This window comes from Salvelinus sp. IW2-2015, linkage group LG28 (assembly GCF_002910315.2).
Source record: "Salvelinus sp. IW2-2015 linkage group LG28, ASM291031v2, whole genome shotgun sequence".
In the NCBI taxonomy this organism is placed as follows: Eukaryota; Metazoa; Chordata; class Actinopteri; order Salmoniformes; family Salmonidae; genus Salvelinus; species Salvelinus sp. IW2-2015.
Window position 1 is genome coordinate 15029547 of NC_036868.1, and position 27166 is coordinate 15056712.

The following is a 27166-nucleotide window of genomic DNA, read 5'->3' on the forward strand; positions in this document are numbered from 1 at the left end:
CTATTTTATTGCATTGCAACCTGTAATTTAAATATATTTTTATTTGGATATCATGTAATAGACATACACAAAATAGTCCAAATTGGTGAAGTGAAATGAAAAAAATTACTTGTTTCAAAAAATAAATAAAAAATAAAAAAACGGGGGGGAAAACCTTTGCTTTGCAACCAATTACCTTCAAAAGTCACATAATTAGTTAAATAAAGTCCACCTGCGTGCAATGTAAGTGTCACATGATCTCAGTATATATACACCTGTACTGAAAGGCCCCAGAGTCTGCAACACCACTAAACAAGGGAAACCACCAAGCAAGCGGCATCATGAAGACCAAGGAGCTCACTAAACAGGTCAGGAACAAAGTTGTAGAGAAGTACAGATCAGGGTTAGGTTATAAAACATCCCACGGAGCACCATTAAATCTGTTATAAAAAATGGAAAGAGAATGGCACCACAACAAACCTGCCAAGAGAGGGCCGCCCACCAAACCTCACGGACCAGGCAAGGAGGGCATTAATCAGAGGCAACAAAGAGACCAAAGATAACCCTGAAGGAGTTGCAAAGCTCCACAGCAGAGATTGGAGTATCTGTCCATAGGACCAYTTTAAGCCGTACACTCCACAGAGCTGGGCTTTACGGAAAAAATATGCAAACACGTTTGGTGTTCGCCAAAAGGCATGTGGGAGACTCCCCAAAAATTTGGAAGGAAAATTCTTGAGGGAAACCTGTTTCAGTCTTCCAGAGATTTGAGAATTGGACGGAGGTTGGACGGAGGTTCACCTTCCAGCAGGACAATGACCCTAAGCATACTGCTAAAGCAACACTCGAGTGGTTTAAGGGGAAACATTTAAATGTCTTGGAATGGCCTAGTCAAAGTCCAGACCTCAATCCAATTGAGAATCTGTGGTATGCTGTACACCAACAGAACCCATCCAACTTGAAGGAGCTGGAGCAGTTTTGCCTTGAAGAATGGGCAAAAATCCCAGTGACTAGATGTGCCAAGCTTATAGACACATACCCCAAGAGACTTGCAGCTGCAATTGCTGCAAAAGGTGGCTTTACAAAGTAATGGCTTTGGGGGGGGTGAATAGTTATGCACGCTCAAGTATTCAGTCTTATTTCTTGTTTGTTTCACAAGAAAAAATATTTAACATCTTCAAAGTGGTAGGCATGTTGTGTAAAAAAAATAAAAATAAAAATAAATCAAATGATACAACCCCCCCCAAAATAAATTTTTATTCCAGGTTGTAAGGCAACAAAATATGAAAAATGCTAAGGGGGTGAATACTTTCGCAAGCCACTGTATTTAGCAATTTGGGTTATAATCCTTCCCTTATTCACAATCCTCCTTAATCTTCAACTCTTCTTCATCTCCTAATTGTCAAGAGGGGGTGCTGGGCTGGCAATAGGTCCATCTGTCTTTGTACCGATGCCACTGTACCGTATCTGGAGCGTGGAGTTAGAGGAGCTGGAGTAAGAGTAATGGGATCTGTATAGTAATGATTTCCAGTTTCTCAGTGGAATGGCACACTGCATGCACCACGTAGCATCAACATAACATTGATCTCCACACTATCCTTCACTGAACCTAATGAGGGMTGTGGAGCCCAGGCCCACTGATCCCTTTCATATCAGGCACATCTGAAAGGAGAGGACACAGGAGCGGCTCGGGACCCTGTTAAAAGAACTACTGCGCTGTTCTTTGCCGGGGCCATTCACTGACTGAGTCACTGTTATTATTTGATCATTTTTCTATTCAGTATCTGTTTCCCCAGAGCCAGACGGAGGCTACACCCAGTCTGTCTTAGTCTAATTACAGATACATGTATCCATGGTTATTGATCACAGATATTGACCGTCAAGCAAGTGACACTCCATGAGCTCTCTGGCCCGGGTACTAGTTATGACATGTCCGTCCTTAGACTGTCTGTGTGGTGATTCAATGGCACTGAGTGTGTAACATTAGAAATGTGTCTCCCATGTGACATATCTGTGGCATCCCAGTAATGTCGTTGTGTGCCTGGCTGGCCCAGATTGTCATGGGGTGGTCGGTTCCACCAGTGAAAAAGAGCTGTCCTCCCCTCAGTCAGGACTGGCTGTAATGAGCATTGAGACTGAGACTGCCACCTGCCAACACACATTCCCAGTTCCCAYGTCACCCAGCAGCAGCAGCTCTGTCACTAGCGTGTCACTTCAGGTTTGGTCTGAGTCTTGTTGTTGTGGTTGGACCCATGCCCTGGCTGGCATTGCTGTCTCATCAGCCAGTTTATACTAAACAGGCTACAGCATCTTCACACTCCCTTAACACCGCAAGGCCATCACGTCAACTGGGATGTCTCCAAGTCCCACGACTGAAAGAAAATAAATACATGTAGCCACATTCACAGGAGCTGGGCTTAGTTTATATTTTTATTAGTATGAGGGATTGATCTTTGCGAGGCCCAGATTTAGACTGGTCTCTGTTGGGCTGCTGCGATGTCACACATCTCTTCCCCTCTTGAGTCAGTGAGCCATATCTAACACACCCTGTCCTTGTGTTTCCTGTAATTGCTAGTGGCATGTGCTGTGTACCAAATTAAGTTAAACAAAATCTTGTTAATTGGCACTGGATTTGATACGGCTGTAATTGAAATAAATATATTTGCTGAACTGACTAAATAAATTAAAATCTGCTGGCATGTTTGTTAGTACGTCACCAGCAGCTTTCTAGAGAGAGATAACCAAGCGGAATATTCATATTTATTTTTAATTAGGCTGCCCTGTGAGGAAGATCAGATAGTGTGAGGACAGAGGGATGGGGATTCATTGACTGAGGGAAATGGCATTAGTTTTCATCCCCTGTGATCCTTATCTGTTTGGCGAGGCTGGTCAAATTGGAATTCAGTTTCTCTATCAGCTTTCATACTTCAATCGAGATCAAAGACTGTTAAAATTAGACTTTGGTATCTGCTATTTTAACTGTTCAGCACAGACCTATCCTCATTGTAGGCTGCATAAAGGTATCTAAAAGTAAATACAGTATATTCGATTAAACAATTAGATCAACTGTTCATTTGATTGGTCTTGATGGAGAATTAAAGAAAGGCTCCTCTTTTAGTTCATTTTCCTCTACCTTTGTGTCTTCCCATCGTTTACATCATGTCAAGCTGTTGTGGAGAGAAAGACAGAGAGAGACAGTTGGATAGTCATATAATGGCATTCTGACCATAGCAAACCATTACAATGGGATTCGCATAATGAAAAAGGCAGCATAAAAAACAACTTAGGAACCCAATTGGAAAGCCCAGAGAGACTCTTAAAAGTAAAACCACAGAAGCCCCTAACCTGTTACATAGCAGTTTTTAGTGCTTATGTTTATCACAAGGCCTTCTGAATGGTTACATGGCCCGGCCCCTATTGTATCCACTCCCATTGCACTCCCTCCCCATGGCACAGCTGCAGTTTCCATGACAGCAGCTAGAGCCTACCAGAACAGAAGGCTTTTCCTACCGGTCGTCTCCATGGATGGTTGTGCCTGTCTTTCTGGAGTAGGATGCATAACGGGGAGATTACGGGCTGTTTTAGGGAAAGCTAATTGCGTACACTTGAAACGACCACTCACATTTKTAAACCCAAGATGAAGTGATTGAAAATGAATAATGACATAGTACTGGGCTTTAGTAAACTTGTAGTACAAGCCATGACTGACATGCTTAGATTGAGCCCCTACATGCACAAGCATCAAATGCATGTCTAAGCTTCTCCCCCGCCAGTGATGAATAAGATGCTGCGCTAACCTTGACATCTCTAGAACATGAGTCATGACATGAGTTGAACACAGTAGGGCATATGTAGTATCTTACAGTACAATAGTGGTGCATCCAACACATGGAAAAGTGAACTAGCTTTATTAGGACTGTGAGAAACAGAGAGAGAGAGATAAAAGTGAGAGAGAGAGCGGAGAGAGCGCAGAGAGAGAGTGAGAGAGAGAGAGAGAGAGTGTGAAAGAGAGAGAGAGCGTGAGATAGAAAGTGAGATAGAGAGTGAGAGAGAGACAGAGAGAGAGACAGAGAGAGAGAGAGAGAGAGATGCCATAGAGATGAAGACGCTTGGTCCTTAGTCCGGCACCACACCTGGCTTACATATCCTCATACCAACAGAATCACAGAGGGTATATTTATGTTTCACCCTTTAGATGAGTAAGATAATGTCAGGCACACTCCTTCCCTCTCTTCATCCATCCTGCTTTAATACTGTACAACAACCAGGTGGCCATTAGAAATGTAAATACACTGGGCCATAAAACATTTGCCGTCCGTGGTGAGTGGTTAAAGTGAGGTGTCAGAGTATGTACGGTACCAGCTGCATGCTGAATGATTAATGACAAGCCCTCTCTAAGAAATACACATGAGCCTTCCTTCCTAGAAGCAACTTAATCAGCTCCATCCGGACACATTCACATTTCCATTACTGAAAACAGGAAAATGAGGTCTGGGTACACATCACAAAATGATTCATAAGAGTACAGATCATATGATGCACGAGCTTCGGCTGCATGCGGACATGTTGATGTGCTCCCCCAGTTTCTAATTGTGTTGACTGAACTCCCATCATGGCTTTGTGTCTTGGGTTAGAAAATAGATTCAATTGTGGGTTTATTCAGATGCAGACAAGCAGACACTAGGTTACGCTATTTGTGATCTTGGTTGAGTTGACAAATTGATCTTTGACAGTGGGAGTGCATTAAATTAAAAACTCCATGAGGAGCTCTGTTAGTCCATTTACTCAGATTAACTACAGGCTTTGGACCAATGCTCATGTTGTCCTTCTCTGCTCCACCTCTCTAGAAATAAGACTGTTGGTTGTCCTGTTGGAGAYTTAGCACTGGTATCATTGGCTGACCCCCATCAGGAGAATCCTGTTCCAGTCTCTCCCTTAGAATTGACTGTATTGTAAGCTAACATTGTCATGCCCTTGATAAAGTGGGGTCTAATACCAGTGGGAGAATGGCGTCTGTTGCCAAGTTTTTCTGAGTCTTTTAGATGTAGAAATGTTCTACAACCCACCACAATTACAACAGATCAATAGGGGTTATGAGATACTGTCTTTTATGACACAGTCAATCAATCTAGTATATTTCAATTCATACTGGATCTCTTTCTGTTCTAGATTCTGGCCATTCAAACTAATACAATTAGACAGGTGATAAATTGTTGCACCTGCAGCCTGTTAGTGTCTGGTGGCGATGTCTCAGGCCCAGAGTGCCTTCTACGCTTGTCCTGGAGCTTTAGCCGCTGCTTATTATCATAAATTGAGGTCATTTATGCTCATAGAATTGTCCATTTTGGGTCGGTGCGCCAGGAAGACTTTGAAAAATGCACCATCAGAGCAGACTACACATCTGCCATGTAACATCAAGGCTAATACCATGTCTCCCAGGCACACACACACACTGTTATCAAGCTGTCACAGACAGTTTGTTAGCATCTGGGGACCAAAAACACACAGCAAGGCACAGAGTACTGTATGTGGGTCATGCTTTGATGCAAGCCCAAATGTCCAGTATTTTTATACTCTGTTGGCTGTCCCAATATGTTAGGAAGGGACATAAAGATATAACCATAACAAAATGATGTTTATGTCCCTCTCCAGCTTGCTAGAGCATGGATGTTGTGGTATGCTGCCTCAATGAGAGAGAGAGCAGACCTGGGAGGAGGTTGAGCCCAGGCAGGCAGGGAGGCCCAGTAAGAGTGGGTGCAGGTTCCTGGGTGGATGATTGATGGGGTGTGTGCTAGTAATGTTGACAAATCCCCTCACCTGCCTGGCATATGTAGGTCTAGAGTGAGTGGAGGTGGAGAAGGGATGGGAAGGGTGCGGTTGTTGTGAGGCAGGGGAGTGAAAAATGAAATCTTGAGTTGTGAATTGTTGGTATTATTGCAATAAAGATGTCTTTCTAAAAAAAAAATTATAATAAGAACCCCCCGCCCCCAAAGTATGCTTAGCAGAGGTCATTTTCTATTTCCATCCTGGCATATCCAATGGTCTCTGTCTGTATAGGTTAGCACAAGCCTGTGAATGCTTAAGGGTCCAGTTTACTCATGCATTTTTTGCCCAAGCCTTCGTATGTTTACTTTACAAAGACAGTGTATCTAAATATTGCGGGAAACTGACCTTTTTTAATCATTCTGAAACTACATCATGTACAATGTTCAATCATAAATGTGAAAAACTAAGCTTTGAGTAGCACAGGCAAAAGTACCATTCAAATCATGAAGAACAAGCTTTTTAGGTTATCGAACACATTAGCACCTAGACTGAAGTGTGGAACAACATACGAGGCCCATTGGTGCTCAGTACTGTTGACACTGAGTTTGAGTTGTTAAATAGGGAAACTGCAAATAATAAAACCCCTCTTACTGTAGATCAAAGTAACTCAACTTTCCTTCTCTCTCTCTCTCTCTCTCTCTTTCTTTCTCTCTCTCTCTTTCTCTCTGGAAAGTAGAAGCATTCCCAATTCTGGAGGGGAGACAAAACACACACATGAACAAACACAAACAGGCAGGGAGAGAGAGAGGCAAGAAAGCCTTTGTATAAAAGTTCTGCTTCCTCATTCTGAGCTTAGATGAGTTCCCCTTTAATTCTGTCCCAAGTGGTCCCTTCCAAGGCCACTCGCAGTGAAAGTTCTCTCTCTCAAAAAAAAACAAGGACTAAAGGGGATAATTAACCTTCCACATTTTCAGTTGGCACTAAGTGCAAACGCTTCAGAAAATTACAGTCATCAGTGGCGTAATGCATGACGATGATGACACTCACCATACTCCTTGCTCTCACTCCACACACAGACTCTGTGCACGGGTGGGCGGGAGGAGGGAGGGATGGATGGATGGAGGGGTTGATGGGGGTTGAAATGTTGCTAATGAGGATTGGCCTGGGTGTGAAGGCGTTATTAAGCATTTCTTGTCATTTTAGGATTCTTGAAAGATGGGACGATCTCATATTTTTCCCCMAAAATATTTGTATTCATAACATTTTAAATATATATTTTTGATAGACCAAAGTACTGTATCAGCTATCACACCAATGCGAAGGAACAACCTAATTATGCAACTAACTGGATTTATGTCAACTCTGTCAGACACCATAAAAGGCATTTCATTTTTAAATGTATTGTTCAACAAGTGTTTTAAATGTATTGATTGTTTAATCATAACATTAGATTATTCAAATATGTAATACAAGTCTCAAAACATGTTTTTATTTTATAGTGCTATGTAATGCTCCAGGGCAAATTTTCTTAGCATTTTAGTTTTTCTAGATTCAGAGCATGAAAAAAACATTTAAAAAGCAAACATTATCTAGCACAGCAAATACTGAAATAGTTTAAGCATATGTTATTTTTTTTATTTTTTGAGGAGAATATTTTCAAAAAAGGGGGATCTTAAGGGCGTTAGCCATCAGTGACAGAGTTGACAAGCCACTGACGGAGTTGACAACAGATACTCAAAATAGACATATTTTTGCCTCTGAAAACAAAAGTTTAATGCAAGCATTTGTAAAATATAGAAAATGGTTCATTTGAAAATCCCCCCCCAAAACAACCATTCTATCAGATCTTTCAGCACTCTGATGGAGTTGACTATAGGCAAATATCTTACGGAATTGTATTTTTCATCTTCATTGAAGTGGTATACAAAGTAGCAATTTCGTTTTTCCTCTGTTGCTTTATGACTTTAAAACCTAATTAAAATAAACATATTTGAACCAAAATTCACATGCTATCTTAATCTATCAGGGAGCTGGAGTTGACCGTTTATGGTTGTGACCTTGGTGATTTCAACTTTGTTTGTTTAAATATATCAAAGTAGAGAACTTTACAAACCATGAGCGGTCTTGTTGTACTACATGTAATGAGGACATGAATAAGGGGTCCTTATGGTATACAGTGCATTCGGAAAGTATTTAGACCTTTGACTTTTTCCACATTTTGTTACATTACAGCCTTATTCTAAAATGGATTAAATAAAAAATACAATCATCATCGATCTACACACAACATCCCATAATGACAACATTTTAGCAAATGTATTAAATATAAAAGACTCAAATACCTTATTTACATAAGTATTCAGACCTTTGCTATGAGACTCGAAATTCTGCTCAGATGCATCCTGTTTCCATTGATCATCCTTGATGTTTCTACAACTTGATTGGAATCCACCTGTGGTAAATTCAATTGATTGGACATGATTTGGATAGGCACACACTTGTCTATATAAGGTCCCACAGTTGACAGTGCATGTCAGAGCAGAAACCAAACCATGAGGTCGAAGGAATTATCCAAAGAGCTCCGAGACAGGATTGTGTCGAGGCACAGATGTGGGGAAGGGTAGCAAAACATTTCTGCAGCATTGGAGGTCCCCAAGAGCACAGTGGCCTCCATCATTCTTAATTGCAAGAAGTTTGGAACCACCAAGACTCTTCCTAGAGCTGGCCACTTGGCCAAACGGAGCAATCGGGGGAGAAGGGCCTTGGGCAGAGAGGTGACCAAGAAGCCGATGGTCACTCTGACAGAGCTCTAGAGTTCCTCTGTGAAGATGGGAGAAGATTCCAGAAGGACAACCATCTCTGCAGCACTTCTCCAATCAGGCCTTTATGTTAGAGTGGCCAAACAGAAGCCACTCCTCAGTAAAAGGCACATGTCAGCCCACTTGAGGTTTGCTAAAAGGCACCTAAAGACTCTCAGACCATGAGAAACAAGATTCTCTGGTCTGATGAAACCAAGTTTGAACTCTTTGGCCTGAATGCCAAGCGTCATGTCTGCAGGAAACCTGGCACCATCCCTACGATGAAGCATGGTGGTGGCAGCATCATGCTGTGGGGATGTTTTTCAGCGGCAGGGACTGGGAGACCAGTCAGGATGAAGGGAAATATGAACGATGCAAAGTACAGAGAGATCCTATATGAAAACCTGCTCCAGTGCACTCAGGACCTCAGACTGAGGCGAATGTTCACCTTCCAACACGACAACAACTCTAAGCACACAGCCAAGACAATGCAGGAGTGGCTTCGGGACAAGTCTCTGAATGCCCTTGAGTGGCCCAGCCAGAGCCCGGACTTGAACTCGATCAAACATCTCTGGAGAGACCTGAAAATAGCTGTGTATGGACGCTCCCCATCCAATCTGACAGAGCTTGAGAGGATCTGCAGAGAAGAATGAGAGAAACTCCCCAAATACAGGTGTTCCAAGCTTGTAGCATCATACCCAAGAAGACTCGAGGCTGTAAACTCTGCCAATAGGTGCTTCAACAAAGTACTGAGTAAAGGGTCTGAATACTTATGTAAATGTGATATTTACATTTTCTAGTTTTAATATATTTGCCAAAATGTCTAAAAACCTGTTTTTGTTTGCTTTGTCATTATGGGGTATTGTGTGTAGATTGATGAGGAAAACAAACAATTTCATCCAATTTAGAATAAGGCTGTAATGTAACAAAATGTAGAAAAAATAAAGGGGTCTGAATACTTTACGAAGGCACTGTAGCTGACACTGCTCATTCCTGATACTTTACAAAGGCACTGTAGCTGACCCTGCTCATTCCTGATACTTTACGAAGGCACTGTAGCTGACCCTGCTCATTCCTGATACTTTACGAAGGCACTGTAGCTGACCCTGCTCATTCCTGATACTTTACGAAGGCACTGTAGCTGACCCTGCTCATCTCCTGATACTTTACGAAGGCACTGTAGCTGACCCTGCTCATTCCTGATACTTTACGAAGGCACTGTAGCTGACCCTGCTCATTCCTGATACTTTACGAAGGCACTGTAGCTGACCCTGCTCATTCCTGATACTTTACGAAGGCACTGTAGCTGACCCTGCTCATTCCTGATACTTTACGAAGGACTGTAGCTGACCCTGCTCATTCCTGTTACTTTACGAAGGCACTGTAGCTGACCTGCTCATTCCTGATACTTTACGAAGGCACTGTAGCTGACCCTGCTCAAATTCCTGATACTTTACGAAGGCACTGTAGCTGACCCTGCTCATTCCTGATACTTTACGAAGGCACTGTAGCTGACCCTGCTCATTCCTGATTCATTTAGGATTTTAGAAAAATCTGACGGAGTTGACCAAATCTCTGAACATATTCTTTAGGAATCACAGTTTTGAGAGAAATATTATTTAAATTCAGAGAGCACTATTGTAAGAAACTTCATAAGGCCCTTTTTCAGTTGATATTCATGATTGCCTGTTTTAGGAGAGTTTGACGTTGGGATCCTTTGCTCTGGACAAGGGCATTTCAGAGCATAGAGCTGACATGGTAATTAATAATATTGAAAATATTTATAAAATTCCAAAATCAAATTTCCCCTTATAAAATCCCCCTAAATGTAAGCCCAAATAATGCAACAAAATCCTTTTTTTTTCAATAAAAAATGTGTTTTCCCTGCCGGACAAGGATTGTCCCGGTTTTCAAGAATCCCCGCATTTCTAATGTATTGTGCTAATGACAGCTCTAATAATGTATGTTGTTATAAATTACATTGCAGAAAGCTCTTATATCTGTGACCAGATGCTGTACTAATGGTTTTAGGCATTTTGCAGTGTGTACCAATAGACATAACATTTGTGGGTGGTACTTGATAGCTGCAGTTGGAGTGTTTGAACAAAAAATCCCCCCCCCAAAATATATTTTTTGTATTTTTTTCATTAGCCCACTGTTGTATACAGTCCTAAAATGTGTTGCATGTCAGCAGTCAAGTTGATGCCCTCACATTCCTGTGTGTGCTCTGGTTGTATTTAGAATTACTGGGAGGAGACTGTTTTCTGTTATCTCTCATGAATTTATATTTTTTACTCTCCAGAACCATGGCATAATTTAGATTTTAATCACACTCGTCTGACTATCTCTAGATCAGTTTGTAACTGATTAATTTACAGCAGGATATAGTCTTGATTTGAAAAGGACATAGCAATTAAGCAGCATGCTAAGTCGGTCCAAAATCAACTGACCTGCCATGTTCAATCTCACATACATAACCCTCTAAATGATTTGGATGACATCCTTATATCAATCAATTAAAGAGCATATTACAAAGATTACGATGATGGTCCTTCTAACATTTGGTGTAGAATTGATTCTCTATGACCCCCCCATGTAAACCTACCATTCTGATCAAATTATTAAATGGGCTCACCATCTGAACAAGCCAAACTTGGCACAGGACCAGTGAACACAAGGACTGCTAGTTCCCTGCTGCTGCCAATAGATTTTTGGGCTCTTTCCCTGTAAATTATGTTTATCTGTGTTTGGAAGAAAGGCTATTCTTAGCCTGATTGGCCCTTTGTAAAGGAAAGCGAGGCAGATCTCTGGCACTAAGTACTCTATGTGTCTCGTTGGATTCTCGAGTATGATTAATGGTATGTGTCATTGATAAACCAGATTAAAATGAAACATAGTGGAAAAGGGGAAGGTTATTTATCCGTCCACTTACTTTAGTTCCTATTTAGGGGAAGTAACCCTGATTTATTTGACGATTGAGAATAGTTCATATTGTGGAAGCACTGATATTTTCCTCTTAATTGTGGTTCTCCTCCTGGCAAATGACCCAGCAATGACAGAGAATATATGTCCCTTGCATCCATCCATTTTTTGGGGGGATTATCTGTTTGATTTCCCCCAAAAAAGGTAGACTGTGACTACTGTAGAATCAAGCTAGTTAAGCGGGCATTATCTTTGGAATTCCTTTTCCTCTCCTTCCTAAAGGCTAATTTAGGGACGGGTGTTGTAAATTAGCATTAGCTATACACACACACACACACACACACACACACACAACCACACACACAGACACACACACACACACACACACACACACACACACACACACACACACACACACACACACACACACACACACACACACACACCACACACACACACACACACACACACACCACACGCACAAACAAGTACAAACACACACACACACACACACACTGTGGTCCCTATTCAAATCAACCATAAAATATGTTGATGCTAATAAAACATTATCCTAGTCACATGAGACAGCTCCAACCCAACCCTCTGACCTAGAACTGTAAATAATATGTAATTTAGCTTTAGATCCAGGGCTGTGTGTGTGTGTGTGTGGGGGGGGGGTCAGGACCTGTATGAGTGGATGATAGAAAGGGTTTGGTTCAGATCCCCAAAGGCACAAGGAGTTGCAGCAGTCTCAGCCGTATATACTTCAAGCTTATTATTCAACCTTAGCCTAATTGACTGAACAATGTTTTGGGCCATAAGTCAGTTTATGTAGTGTTACTCTGCTGCGTAAGAATTCATACTGTATTTTAAACTGCCTTTTCTCTTTGATCTCCTGTCTTTGTGAATTTTCTTGGTCCCAAGTCCTAATATGTGTGTATGTTTGCGTGCGTGCATTCGTGCCTCTGCGTCTTCTCTCTGCAGGTACGTTCGTGTCTGCCTTCACGGTGCTGTGCGGAGCGCGGACAGACCTGCCTGACCGCCACATGTGCTGTGTGTTTTGGCTGAACATCGCAGCAGCCTTCATCCAGATCCTCACAGCCATTGTCATGGTGGGCTGGATCATGAGTATTTTCTGGGGCATGGACATGGTCATCCTGGCAAGTATGTGTCACTCTGTATTATGCATTTCGACGTGATTGAGGTAACTTCAGAAAGTCTATGTGGATTAAGTTTATTATTGTGTATCAAAGGTCTACACGGGACATTTTCAAGGAGACCATCATAAGACAGGTTAGAAAAGGTCCAGAAGGTCATATGGGGACCCCACACATGAACTGAACACACATGAACTGAACACAGAGTTCCAGCTGATGTCAGCAGGGAGGCGTTATACGGAGCCTAGATGCTGGCAGAACAGATACAAACATTCCTTTGTCTAATTTACAAACTTGCCTGACATGAACTAATGCATTTTTGTGTGGGTGGGGAGGGTCTGTATGATGATGATGTTGTTTGTATGTTGCGTCAATTGATTTGATGTATTTATGTGGAAGCAGCAGCACTCTTATTGTCCAAGTCAACGTAAATAATATCATATCTATGTTCATGGGCAGGGTTAGGAGTTTTTCTTGACCACATGACCTGTCCAGGAAAAGCTCCTGGTCCTGTTCATAGAGGGTTGTGTATGATATCCTCCCTATACACTTTGCAGCCACAGCCCCAACAGATAGACAGGTTTTTACATGTGGTTTGATGGGTGCTGTAATTATCTCTCTCTCTCTTCAACGCTCACTGCAGATTGAATTGCGTTGCTAAAAGCACTTTTCTGAATGTGAATTTCAAAATATCTCCATCTCTTTAAGAGGAAATGACCAGAATAGATATATTGGCTCACATTGTGCATGAGATACTTGGCATATAGATCCCGTTCTTCCGCTTGTACTATCTTGTGTCTGCTTTATGTTATCACTTGAGGCAGTTTCATTCAAATTAACCATGCTCTATAGCTACAGAGTTCTCCCCATTGGTTCCACTGATGCTTCTCAGATTGCCTTGGATTTCATTATTAGAGTTCTCTCTCTCCGTGCCACATAAGGGGATGGATTCCTTTGAATCGTGACAATTGCTATTGTTTGCAGAGAGCAGGCCTTTGTCAGGATAGCAATGTGGTATTAATTGCTGTGAGCGTGAGAGGAAAAGGCTGCTCCCAGAACACTGTTGAGCGTCTTCATGTTGTTATTATTAATCCTGTTATTGAATTGAACCACTGAGCTCTGGATCCTGTCTTCTAACTAACTTCTCTTCTTTTCATATCGAAGAGGGTTGTTTTCAACAGTGTTTGTTGCTACAGTAATCTTTCTCTGGACATTTTCTAGAACATGCTGTTCCACTGTGTAACATGCAGCTTCTCACGGTGGAAATATTAATTGTTCTCATGTTTCTTTTCTCTGTTACTCCTCCTAAATGGATGAAAGTTTCTGATGGTAGGTACTGCATGCGTAGTACTACACAGCTGCCTCATCTCACTCGCTGCCACCATTGCTTTTTCCTATTCCATCAACTCTCCATCTCCGTCTATGTGCCTGTGCCTCCACCACCTCCCCTCTGGCTGTATCTCACACTGTTTGGGTTTGATGTCCTCCGTCGTGCTCATTATAATGGTCCCCTGAATGTCCTCAGCCCTGTCCCAGTCCGAGCATGCTTTGCAGCTTGCATCGTCACAGATCAGCGAAGACACTATGCTTCTGAGCTGTTCTGGATCTGCAACTGAGATCAGGACTCTGCCTCAGCAGTGCATGTCTGGGAAGAGTTTTCTAAAGGATTTTCCAATAGTATATATTAAAATGTAATTCTCTTATATCTTAAAGTTTCACTCGGAAACATTATGCCCTACTCAGTTTACTCAGGTTATTCAGGGGTCACTTATACCCCAGGCTGTTGCACTCAGTTTATTCAGGTGATGTGTAACCTCACTGCGCCCTCTCTCTCCTCCAGGCTATAGGGATCAGAGGGTTCCCCAGCAGGTTTAAGGCTGGCCCAGCCCAGCTCAACGTGAAGCCTTGATGTACAGTTGTCTCCTAACACAACATCCCCCTTGGGGGAGAGCCAAGGCAGGATGATATTCACAGGCTTAACCCCACCCTACCTACTGTACCGTATGCTGCTGCAGCACCACTTCACAGCTCAGTGGTAGAATGAGGAGCACGTCAACATTGATGGAGAGGTGTTTTCTACATGTGCCCAAAGTGTCCTGTGAAGAAAATAACAGAATGAATTATGAATATGTGCCAACTGTATGTACAGTACTATACTGTGTGCTAAGGACTATCCATCCTGTCTGGGGCACTAATTCAGTGTTCAGAGGTTTTTATGAAAAAAATGAAATGTGCAGTTTATTCCTCTGTGTATATTATCATTTGTTCAACCACACTCTTATTATGACTAGTAGACTTCAGTAGACTGAAGATGGTACCAGTGCCTGTCAAGCCCGCCAGGATTGTATAGTATGTGATGTTATTAAAGGTCCAATGCAGCCGTTTTTATCTCAATATCAATCGTTTCTTGGTAACAATTAAGTACCTGACTGTAATAGTTTTCCGTTAAAATGGTCAAAAAGAAACAAAAAGGGCAATTACTCAAGCAAGAATTTCGCTAGGACTGTCTGGGAGTGGTTTGAGTAGGGAGGGGAAAACTGAAAATTTGCTGTTATTGGCAGAGAGGTTTGGAACTCTCTTTCTTATTGGTCTATTAACTATTTTAACGCATGGTGATGCCACCATGGAAGGCCAAAACTTCATCCCACCAAAACAGGCTGAAATTTCAGGCAGCCATTTCAAACAGCTCTTACACTAAAAGGGCATCATCATAATTCTTACGAATTCACAGTATTATTCCAACCTCATAGTGTGGAAATATATATAAAACACAGACAAATCAAATTTTTGACTGCACTGGGCCTTTAAAACTTATGGCATATGGAGATGCCCTTGTTTTATATACAGTAATATTCTGCATGGATACCTTTGTATCGTTCTTCAGATATGTCTATCATATATAAAGACTACTCACATCACACGCACACACATTTATAGCCTTCTGTGACTTTTGTACTACTATTTATTGGTTGTTGTTTTTGTTGTTCAATGTCAGTGTATTGTTCAGTGAATCATTCTGGGCCAGTTGCCATAGATACTGTCCATTAATTAAGTGTCTGTGTGTACACGTGGGACTAAAATGAATGTAATTGGTTATTATTGCCTCATGCAAATGGCAGGAGAAGCGTGAGACACTACTAAAGCGACCAGTTGTGCTGTATGATCCATTTAAATAGTGGTATTATTAAGCTAGAAATAATAGAAAAGTGAAAAAACATAGATGGTAGCATACGCTTTGATTGTGTTTTGAAGACATCTATTTTTTAAACAAGTTTATTACAGTCAATTCCCTTAAATAGCCTACAGACCCAGGTGAGAACTGACAGGAGCTTGAAAAAGTGTCAGAGGAATGTAGCTAACTCAGTCTGCCAGATATTATATTTTGTTCAGATAGATACTTTAAGTTATGCAGTTTAATCTTGTACTTTGTCAAGATTCAAGAATGGAAGCATTCGTCAGTGGCTTGTGTTTGAAGAAGAGTGTGTGATGAGTTTATTTAAGTATTACGGATTACAAAAGTATAAAGAAAAAGATTTAGCTCCAAACATTGATATGTCACATTTCATATTCCTGCACTTGAATGCAATGGATTGTGAAGAATATAAAATCCTCATTGGAGACTGCAACTACTTTCACAAAAGGAGATATTCAATGTATTTGTGAAATTTAAAGACCACTTCTAACTGTTCAATTATTTTACAGAATAAATAAGATGATTGCAACAAAAAGCTGTAAAATCACATTGGTGTACAGAACATCAAATATAAGTGATACCCTCAATAAACAAAGTATGTCATGAAAAACTCTGTTTTTGTACTGAATATGTGGAAGTTTTAACAGGCTCTCTCTTGTCTTGATCAGCCAGAGCTGTTACTAGACCATTCCCATTGAACCAGACTGTTACTAGACCATTCCCATTGAACCAGACTGTTACTAGACCATTCCCATTGAACCAGACTGTTAGTAGACCATTCCCATTGATCCAGACTGTTAATAGCAGATAGTTAACCAGATTTCCCCCTCATAAGCAGACCTACTGTTGAGAGGTTTCTGGTACTTCTCCACTTGCTACGACAACAGCACTTGAACAAAGGTGCCATTGGGGGACACAGAGGCTTTGAGGGACGGGAGGATAGCGAGGGAGGGGTCAGCCATTGTGCAGAGCTGAGCGGGAGAGGTGATAGAGAGACAAAGCTGCCTGCGCGCTCTAGTGGTCAGTACAGGGCCCAAAAGTATTAGAAAACCTCGGTGTGGCTTGTTGTGGGTAGGCAGACAATTGTCCTAAGATCAATTGTCTAAGGTTTATGATGGAATGTTGTATAAGAGGGTATTTACGTAGAGCAATTTGTCTTTTGCTTCTCAATTTTATTGTTGAAAATGCAACCAGACTGTAAAACAATGTGTCATTGATGTAGCGTGCAGGATAATGGTTATCCTTGGATATTCTCTTTTTCACTGCTTCAAAGCAGCAGACAGACAAACATCATCTCTATTGAATCAACAGTAAAAAGGATATTGTTACAGTATTTGTCTTTAATATGTCTTGGAAGGATTCCTTCCCTCTGATAGCAGGCTATTGGATCCCTTTTCTCCAAATTTGGAATTCTCTCTCCTGGTTGAACAGACATTTCATGTTGGATCTTGTCAGACAGCGACAGACAGTACACAGCATTCTATTAGTGATTAGGAGACAGTAAGGTGACGGTAAGATGGTGATACACCAAGACGGTAGAGATTTGATCCCAGAGCCTTCGGTGGGAGAAGAACATTAGTCTATTGTTTCAACCATGACATTACAGGCCAGTAGGGGGCGCTCTGAACTTTATAAAACGACTAAGAGACTGCTCATCTTAGCAATGGTGCCACTGAAAACCTGGCTACGCTGATCTCTAGTAGAGACTTCTTGGTTATAACTCAAGGTGCCTCACGTTACTGGTTGACACAGATGCCTAATGTCATTCATTTTCACACATCACCTATCTGATGGAGTCCTACCTCTCAGCGGGCTGTTCATTTTCTGTCCCAGAGAATGTGAGTGAATGTAAGGTAATGGGAGACAGTGCTTCCTCGATCCTTTGGATATGATGAGGACACAGCTCTGCTTCTAGTCTGAGGGTTATCAGAGTATGACATACACTTCCACTGTGTTTCTGTAAAGTGGGACTCCAGCATCCCACGCTCTCTGTTTCCTATGATACTGTTGGCTGAGGAATGTACAAGAAGCGTTCTCACCATCACCAGCTGCTCTGTTTCTCAGTGACATCACTGAATAAACAACACATGCTTATGTAAAGTAAAGGTAATCCTTTGTGATGTATGCTGTACATAATTGTTTGGTCTATCGTCAGAAGCCGGGAAGCCCAAAATGTTCTGACTGTGGCATGCATCTTGGGCAATTTCTACCATGGACGTGATGTCCCTCACACTAATGCAATCAGCTAGGACTGTTGAATGGCATTAATGACATTTGTTAAAATGCAACCTCTACAAATTGACCTCATGGATTGCTCTGTTGTTTGATCGGGTGATTAATTGATTTCACTTTCCAGTAGGGGACCGGTGATTCATACAGACCAGCGATAGACCTATCCCAGGGGCTAATTGGGCATGTCGGCACGGTGATCCATAAACATCTTGGGCAATTCCCATAACCTGATTGACAGAACTGTACTTCCCAGCAAAATGTATGTGCWAACTAACTTCAAGACATGAAAAAAGTACAGTGTTTGAAATTCTCTGAACATATTACACCCAGTTCAATTGATGACAGCTGACCACAGGAGGTTGGTGGTACCTTAATTGGGGAGAACAAGCTCGTGTCAATGGGTGGAGCAGAATGAGTGGAATGGTATCAGATACATTAAACATATTGTTTCCAGGTGTTTGATGCTATTCCATTTGCTCCGTTCTGGAAATTATTAGGAGCTGTTCTCCCCTCATCAGCCTCCTGTGCAGCTGACATGTCATCCTTACCCCATGGCTGAGATTTGCTTTATCACTTTCTGTCATCTGTCGTCATCTCTGGCGATCAGCCCTGAGCCTTTTTATATCGACACTTCCCGAGATGACAGGCAGAAAGGCTTACCCTGTTACACATACCAGCCGTTGGCTACAGTATATTGTGACGAATATGGATGGGGAAGAGAGGGAGGAGAGAAGAAGAGAGGATGTATGGGTGGGTTTCCTGCATGGCCCCTCTCCAAGCCTCCCTCTCCCCAGGCCAGAAGCGTTGTTCAGGCTCCCTGCCAACCGCCTGACTCAGGCCAAGCGTTACTAAATAAGGCAGTCCTCTCCTACTTTGGGGAAAAAACACCCGAGCAACTCAATAAGATCATCATCATTCTCCCACGGCCACACCACCTCCTCTCACACTTCTGCATTAGTTCTGTTTTTAGTGTTCATGTAGTGCTTATTTTGAGCTGTAACTCTGACGCACGCAGAGAATTATACTGTTTGTGGAAATGTAGTGCTTCTCATGCCCCTGACCTTCCATCTAACAAATAACATCTGCTTGTCATGATGTAGTTTGGCCACTAGAGAACAGCAATTCCATCACCCAAACAAAAGAGCCTGATCTGAAACATTGATCTAAACACTGATAGATTTGCTGCTATTTCGGTGCTGTAACCATTTCAGCGGAAATCAACCGTTTGTTATACAGTAATTGACCACATCATAGAATTAGATTATTCTCTATTTATACTTTCAGTGCTTGGGATTGTTGACATTATATTTTTATTTTAGCTAGTGGCCAAGCGGTACATACATACGAACAACACTTTTATCTGCTACAATGTCATGTTGAAAATGACCCTTGTAATGAGCTGATGACTAAGAGGAGACATAAATAGACAAACATGATTAATAAACAAACCCCTACAGCACCAGCAAATGATGTATTTGTCTTTACATGTCAAGTGGCAGATTCATATATGTCTAATTATGACCTTCCTCATCTAGGATTGGGGTTCTTCTAAACGTGTTGATGCTTGATTGTTGTCGTGTTTCCAGGTGCTGGTGGCTCCATGCCTGTCAGTTGTCACGTGAACAGTTGGTGTGAGTGTTTACTCTCTGACCATAATCATGTTCTGGTAAAAACAACACTACCTAGAACAGGTATATTCTTAGACAATACCCCATGTAGCGAAGAGGCCTTAGGGGTGGGATGATGTACTTCTCCTCTCTGCGGGGAGCTCTGAAAGCATGCTGCCATGTACCTCCTTAGATTTACCTGATCTGATTCCAAGTCGAATGTGGCTACATCTCCCTGTGCTTGTGAGATCTGGTTGGTCAAATGTCTATACATGCTCTGAAAATAGGTCAAGCAGAACAGGGAGATGAGGGAGACGGGGAGAGAGATTAGTCTCATATGACATGATGAAAAGATTAAGAGCAGACTGTGTGAAATGTGCTTGACAAGAAGCCCATGTGGAATAGCTACACTTACCTGTGTCGTTACCGTAGCAGAGAGCACGTTGTACATTAAAATAAAAAGCACACACACATGGTAGCGTTTAAGCCATTGTTCAAATTTACTACAGTAAAAATTGTACAGTCAAGCATATTTTTGCTTGCAGTATTGACATGATGACATGATTTACATAAGCAGATCCATGGGGTGACAGCACAATGACCTGAAGACAAGGGGTGGGGTTTGTTCCACACCTCCCTGTAAATTACATTTCATTCAATAAAAATTCCAGGTCAGTCTTTGAATTCGGAGATAATTCAATATTATCCCCAACAATTCCCACATTCCAATTCGAATTCAATTTCCTCAGGCTTTCAGACAGCCTAGCTACACTGGAAATATAAGTTGAAATTATTTCAAACAAATCCTGCGGTCAATGTTTGATACTAAGTGCATTAATTCAATTTACTAGGAAATGTACCAATATTGAATTCCAATGCCAATTAAATTTAAATTCAAACAATCCAAACAATATCATTTCAATTCAATTACAATTACATAACTTGAAGATAGTTGAATTAAATGTAACTCTCCACTTCATGAGCGAATTAAAGAATTCCAAATGAAATTGGAATGAACCCCAACCCTGCAGAGGATCTCAGGCGCAATGTCCCCACAGTGTCACAGCACAAGGCTGGGAGAGGAAGCACTCAATCATGTCAACCTGGACCAGGGATGACAGATGAGGTTGCTATGGCAATCTCCATGTCAACCACTCTGTGGCCAGCGTAGCCCAAAACCAGGTCTACAGATCATAGGTGTCACAAGGCACAAAAGAACGCCTGGTAGAGTGCACAGAACGCAGACTTCTTGTTCATCTCTAAAACATACAGTATTATTTACACATTGTAAGAAGCAGTGAGTCAGGCCTATATTACAGTGACCTACTAAATGATTATATAATGACTGACTTTCAACAACAATGAAAACACATGCATTAGTGTTCTTGTGCAAATGTCACAAAGAAATAAATATGGTCATGAGTATATCATTCTAAGAGACTTCACAAAAACGACAAGCACAACGACAGAGGGATTTGAAAGAAGCTACTGAAGAAATATTGAAGTAAGAGAATAAAGGCAACATATTAAAATCAAAGTCACAATGTGTTTCTGTAAAATGCACCCATGTCATTTGTTTTATGCTGCTCAATGTAATACAATTCAGTAACAGCAGAGGACACTCTACTCTTTATTTCTGTCCTTTCTGGTCCAGTGCAATGGACCTATAGTCTCACTCTCATGCAAATGTCCCACAATCCTGTACATCACATTAGATTTAGATTCAGAGAGTGTATTAGTCACATGCACAGGGTTGCAGATGTAAATGCAGGGTACAGTGAACATCTTAAGCTCCGAGCTCCAACAGTGCAGGCCATTAATATCAAGTCATACTTTAACATACCAAACTGTACTTATTTCGAAAAGTTTCAGGTTGATAACCCTGATGCAAAGGTAAAGTAGTTCAACGGCACTCAAAGACAGGACAAGTAAAGCACAAAGTTTTACACCTTGGGTATTGGTCAAAACTATTGGTCCAGTTTGTCCTGCTAGAATCAACTGCCTCAAGCTCCACCCATTAAAGGCCGTGGAGAAGTGAGCTGTTTCTTTAGGACATGATGTTTGCAGTCCTAACACACCACACCCCTCTCAGTTCCTTAGATATAGGTGAGAGAACAGTCATTTCAAAACAAGGCCAAACTCACCTCACTCTCATAACTAGGACTATTGTATGTGATATGGCTATTAAAGGTGAATGACTATTAAACCCTGAAGTAAACATTTAAAAAAGGGTATTAACGCCCATACCATGCAAGTTACTCTTTCTATGGTCAATGTCATGCGCGTGTGATCCGACTGTGATCAAAAACATGACTCAATGCAAATTGAATCCAAACAGACAATGATGACAATGTTGACCTGTTAAATGCCTATCTCTCTGTCTGTAGACTTAATAAATAGACAGTAGACAGACAACACCCCATTCGTTTTGTTTGCCACCTCAGGATGTTTGGGCATCAGGCAGGAATGGTATATATGAATGTCAAATTGCCATGCAAACAGCAATCACCATCTGTCTTGTGCACAATAACAGGATCCTAGGAAAACAGGATGGGGTGGGTTCATTCTAAGAGCAGTGACTATTATGGGTGTACAGTGGTAGACGATATACATTAATGACGGAGTCACAGGTGATGTCATCTCTGACTAATGGAATCATTAAAATAAGAGAATAAAACCTAGGCCTGGTTTCCCAAAAGCATCTTAAGACTAAGTTCATCTTAGAACCATAGGGTCCTAGCATGCTAGCAGATACCCATAGACTTTTGAGTCATTGCGCTAATGCTAGTTAGCATTGGCTCGCAAAACTACCTCTAACTTCCTTCATACTGGACACAGAGACATGAAAATGGTATCCACTAGTTGATCTGACTCTGGGGAAGTAGACAAAGGGCCTCACTGCCAAGATCCCGAAGTATCCCTTTAAGATGCTTTTGGGAAACTGGGCCCTGGTCTTTTAATGTCTGCTGAAAGGCTGAGGCACTTGGCATATTTAGAATGCAAACTCATTCTCACTTGGTTAAGGGCCATTTCCTGTTAGTCGCCCACTCYCTCTGCTTCATGTACATTGACCTCTGAACTGACAGTCACTCCTCAATGGTTTGGATTACAGGAATGTCAACATTAGCCTTAATAAAATAGGTTATAATTACATATCGGAGTGCATTAACTTATGCCACCTTCTCTACTTTCCCTCCAAAGGCACTGGAATGAATATAGGCACATCACATAATCTCAAGTACACTATTACATAATGAGGTACAAATTAATAATAAACATTGGAGAATTCAGCAAGGGAATATTACAAATAGTATTACAAATATTACAACTGAATGCATTCTACTGAAATGTGTCTTCTGCATTTAACCCAACCCCTCTGAATCAGAGATGTGCAGAGGGCTGCCTTAATCGACATCCACGGCGCCCGGGGAACAGTGGGTTAACTGCCTTGCTCAGAACAACAGATTTTTACATGGTCAGCTCGGGGATTCGATCCAGCAACCGCCCAACGCTCCTACCCGCCAGGCTACAGAATCTACAAGTTTACACAAAACACTTGTGTGGTTACAGTTTGATATTTGGGGCCAGGGGAGAAGGGGAATAAGGGAGGGAGGGGTAGCTTTTTGGGGACATCAGAGGCGTCATTGTAGTGCGAGGTGGTGGTCCTGTCGGGGTTAGGATTGAGTTGAGGGGGGGAACAGTCCCTTTTTAGAGTGAATCTGGCTTTGGGGTCACCACCATGTGGGTGAGAATGTCTATGAGGTGGTCCAGGCCATAGAGGTAGCCATCCTCGCGGTTGCCCTCCTCCCAGGTGGCCCTGTGACTCAGGACCTGTCCTTTAGGCAGAGGGGTGGTCTTCCCAAAGTCTATCATCCACACCTTGGCCTGTTCACGCTTGTCATGGACAAACAGCAGTGAGCTGCCAATCACCTGGGGAAGGAGAGAGGGATCCATCTTAGTCCTCAAAACACTGATACCAAAACTAAAAAAATCTGTTTACAATAGGCTAGGACAGAAAGTTTCAAATAGAGTTGGAATGTGTGTATGGTAGCCATTTTAATAATAATAGTAACTTATTACGTTTATACAGTGCCTTGCAAAAGTATTTACCCTCCTTGGCATTTTTCCTATTTTGTTGCATTACAACCTGTAATTTAAATTGATTTATATTTGGATTTCATGTCATGGACATACACAAAATAGTCCAAATTGGTGAAGTGAAATGAAAAAAATAACTTATTTCATATAATTCTACAAAAATAACCCCGGAAAAGTGGTGCGTGCATATGTATTCACCCCCTTTGCTATGAAGCCCCTAAATAAGATCTGGTGCAACCAATTACCTTCAGAAGTCACATAATTAATTAAATAAAGTCCACTTGTGCGCAATCTAAGTGTCACATGATCTGTCACATGATCTCAGTATATATACACTTGTTCTGAAAGGCCCCAGAGTCTGCAACACCACTAAGCAAGGGGCACCACCAAGCAAGCTGCACCATGAAGACCAAGGAGTTCTCCAAACAGGTCAGGGACAAAGTTGTGGAGAAGTACAGATCAGGGTTGGGTTATAATAAAACATCAGAAACTTTGAACATCCCACGGAGCACCATTAAATCCATTATTAAAAAATGGAAAGAATATGGCACCACAACAAACCTACCAAGAGAGGGCCGGCCACCAAAACTCACGGACCAGGCAAGGAGGGCATTAATCAGAGAGGCAACAAAGAGACCAAAGATAACCCTGAAGGAGCTGCAAAGCTCCACAGCGGAGATTGGAGTATCTGTCCATAGGACCACTTTAAGCCATACACTCCACAGAGCTGGGCTTTACGGAAGAGTGGACAGAAAAAAAGCCATTGTTAAAGAAGAAAATAAGCAAACACGTTTGGTGTTCGCCAAAAGGCATGTGGGAGACTCCCAAAACATATGGAAGAAGGTACTCTGGTCAGATGAGACTAAAATKTTGCTTTTTGGCCATCAAGGAAAACGCTATATCTGGCACAAACCCAATACCTCTCATCACCCCGAGAACAACATCCCCACAGGGAAGCATGGTGGTGGCAGCAACATGCTGTGGGGATGTTTTTCATCGGCAGGTACTGGGAAACTGGTCAGAATTGACGGAATGATAGATGACGCTAAATACAGGGAAATTCTTGAGGGAAACCTGTTTCAGTTGTCCAGAGATTTGAGAYTGGGACCGAGGTTCACCTTCCAGCAGGGCAATGACCCTAAGCATACTGCTAAAGCAACACTCGAGTGGTTTAAGGGGAAACATTTAAATGTCTTGGAATGGCCTAGTCAAAGCCCAGACCTCAATCCAATTGAGAATCTGTTGTATGACTTAAAGAACCCATCCAACTTGAAGGAGCTGGAGCAGTTTTGCCTTGAAGAATGGGCAAAAATCCCAGTGGCTAGATGTGCCAAGGTTATAGGGACATATCCCAAGAGACTTGCAGCTGTAATTGCTGCAAAAGGTGGCTCTACAAAGTATTGACTTTGGGGGGGGTGAACAGTTTTTTTGTCTTATTTCTTGTTTGTTTCACAATAAATAATATTTAGCATCTTCAATGTTGTGTAAATGTAAAAGACAAACCCCTCAAAAATCTATTTTAATTCAGGTTGTAAGGCAACAAAAATTTAGAAATGCCAAGGGGGTGAATACTTTCGCAAGGCACCGTATAGCACTTTTCATCGAATCTCAAAGCGCTTAATTATTGTTACCTTTATTTAAATAGGCAAATAAATTAAAGAACAAATTCTTATTTACAATGACAGCCTACCCCGGCCAAACCTGGACCAATTGTGCGGCACCCTATGGGACTTCCAATCACAGCCAGATGTGATACAGCCTGGATTTGAACCAGTGACTGTAGTGATGCCTCTTGCACTGAGATGCAGTGCCTTAGACTGCTGCGCCACTCGGGAGCCCAAAAATAAATGTAAGAATAAAGTCGGAGAAGCCTAATGAAGCATATCCTGTTTAGTACTGTCTATAATCGCCATATATAATCACGTTAAGTATGTTATCTGCACCGAGTAAATATCTGCCCATTAAATCAACATTCTTCAAGCACCCCTATTATTACTGTAAAGGTCCATCATGATTCAGTTGTATTTGACAACTGTATGTACATAGTTCATTTACTGTTATACTTTATCTTCCGACTTAGAAGATCAGATGCATATTTGATCAAATAGTTCTATGCTTTCTGTAGTTAGGTGAAGGGGAAAATACTATTGTATGTTACAGGTGTGTCTCACTACAGTATGTCTGGACAGATGGTTGATGTAAATGGTATTCCAAATAATCGTATTAATCAGCTATTCCTGAGTTTAAGTAAAATGTCACTATAAAGACCCACTGATGTCAAATACAGTAGGCATTTTTGAGGGATTAACAGACACACTCTGTACTTAATGTACACACCCTGTATTTGACTCCACCTAAGCAGCAGGACATAGGCTATTCCAGAGAGGTTTGTTCTAGGGCCTGTGTCTCAACCTTTCCTCTGAAACGCCACAGCATCGTCAGAAGCCTGACTACGCTTCCTGTTTAGAATAACAATGTCCTGTGATTGGTTGGTGTTTGTGTGAATGCCATTGTTCATGGGTTTCCACGGCACAGATTGTAGCCTCCTGTATCAGTTGAGTGGTACATGGGCGGATCTCAAATGCTTCCATTTCGGTAAATGTTACAACTCAAAAATACCAGCGGAGGACAAAAAATAGATTTGTTTACCTCGTGGGTCTTGAAGAAGGTTGATATTTCCAGAGTGTCCCTAATGTCCTTCAGTCGGTGCAGATAACAGTTCTGAAAACAGACAGATGAGAGCACAAGATGTATTATTAAAACTACCCAGGGTGACATGGGAAAATCTGAGCTGAAAAACTTTCAGTATTTCTCAAATTGTAAGGACACAGAAGAAAACATAAACTAAACTATTATTATACTGGATACCGGATATATACTGAACAAAAATATAAACACAACATGTAGTGTTGGTCCSATGTTTCATGAGCTGAAATAAAAGATCCCAGAAATGTTCCATACGCACAAAAAGCTTATTTCTCTCAAATGTTGTGCACACATTTATTTACATCCCTGTTAGTGAGCAGTTCTCCTTTGCCAAGATAATCCATCCACCTGACAGGTGTGGCATATCATGAAGCTGATTAAACAGCATGATCATTACACAGGTGCACCTTGTGCTGGGGACATTAAAATGTGCAATTTTGTCACACAACAATGCCACATATGCCTCATGTTTGAGGGGAGCGTGCAATTGGARTGCTGACTGCAGGAATATCCACCAGAACTGTTGCCAGAGAATTTAATGTGCATTTCTCTACCAACGTCGTTTTAGAGAATTTGGCAGTATGTCCAACCGGCCTCACAACCGCTGACCACGCCTAACCACGCCCCTCCAGGACCTCCACATCTGGCTTCTTCACCTGCGGGATCGTCTGAGACCATCCACCCAGATGGCTGATGAAATTGTGGGTTTAC

The 27166-nt window shown here is 41.7% G+C and overlaps 2 protein-coding genes across 2 annotated transcripts in view; one reads left to right on the forward strand and one right to left on the reverse strand.

Annotated features, from left to right (window-relative positions):
* stum (stum, mechanosensory transduction mediator homolog) overlaps positions 1-16422 on the forward strand; it is a 35157-nt gene extending 18735 nt beyond the window's left edge. The window contains exons 2-3 of the mRNA XM_023974556.2: positions 12447-12626; positions 14460-16422. Coding sequence (XP_023830324.1) covers positions 12447-12626; positions 14460-14494 — 215 coding nt within the window. The 3' untranslated portion in view covers positions 14495-16422. The remainder of the gene's footprint in view (positions 1-12446; positions 12627-14459) is intronic.
* A 3705-nt stretch (positions 16423-20127) lies between these two features.
* Positions 20128-27166, reverse strand: part of LOC111954147 (inositol-trisphosphate 3-kinase A) — a 51106-nt gene continuing 44067 nt past the window's right edge. Inside the window, exons 7-8 of the mRNA XM_023973651.2 lie at positions 26399-26470; positions 20128-23581 (exon numbers count right to left, since the gene is read on the reverse strand). Coding sequence (XP_023829419.1) covers positions 23360-23581; positions 26399-26470 — 294 coding nt within the window. The 3' untranslated portion in view covers positions 20128-23359. The remainder of the gene's footprint in view (positions 23582-26398; positions 26471-27166) is intronic.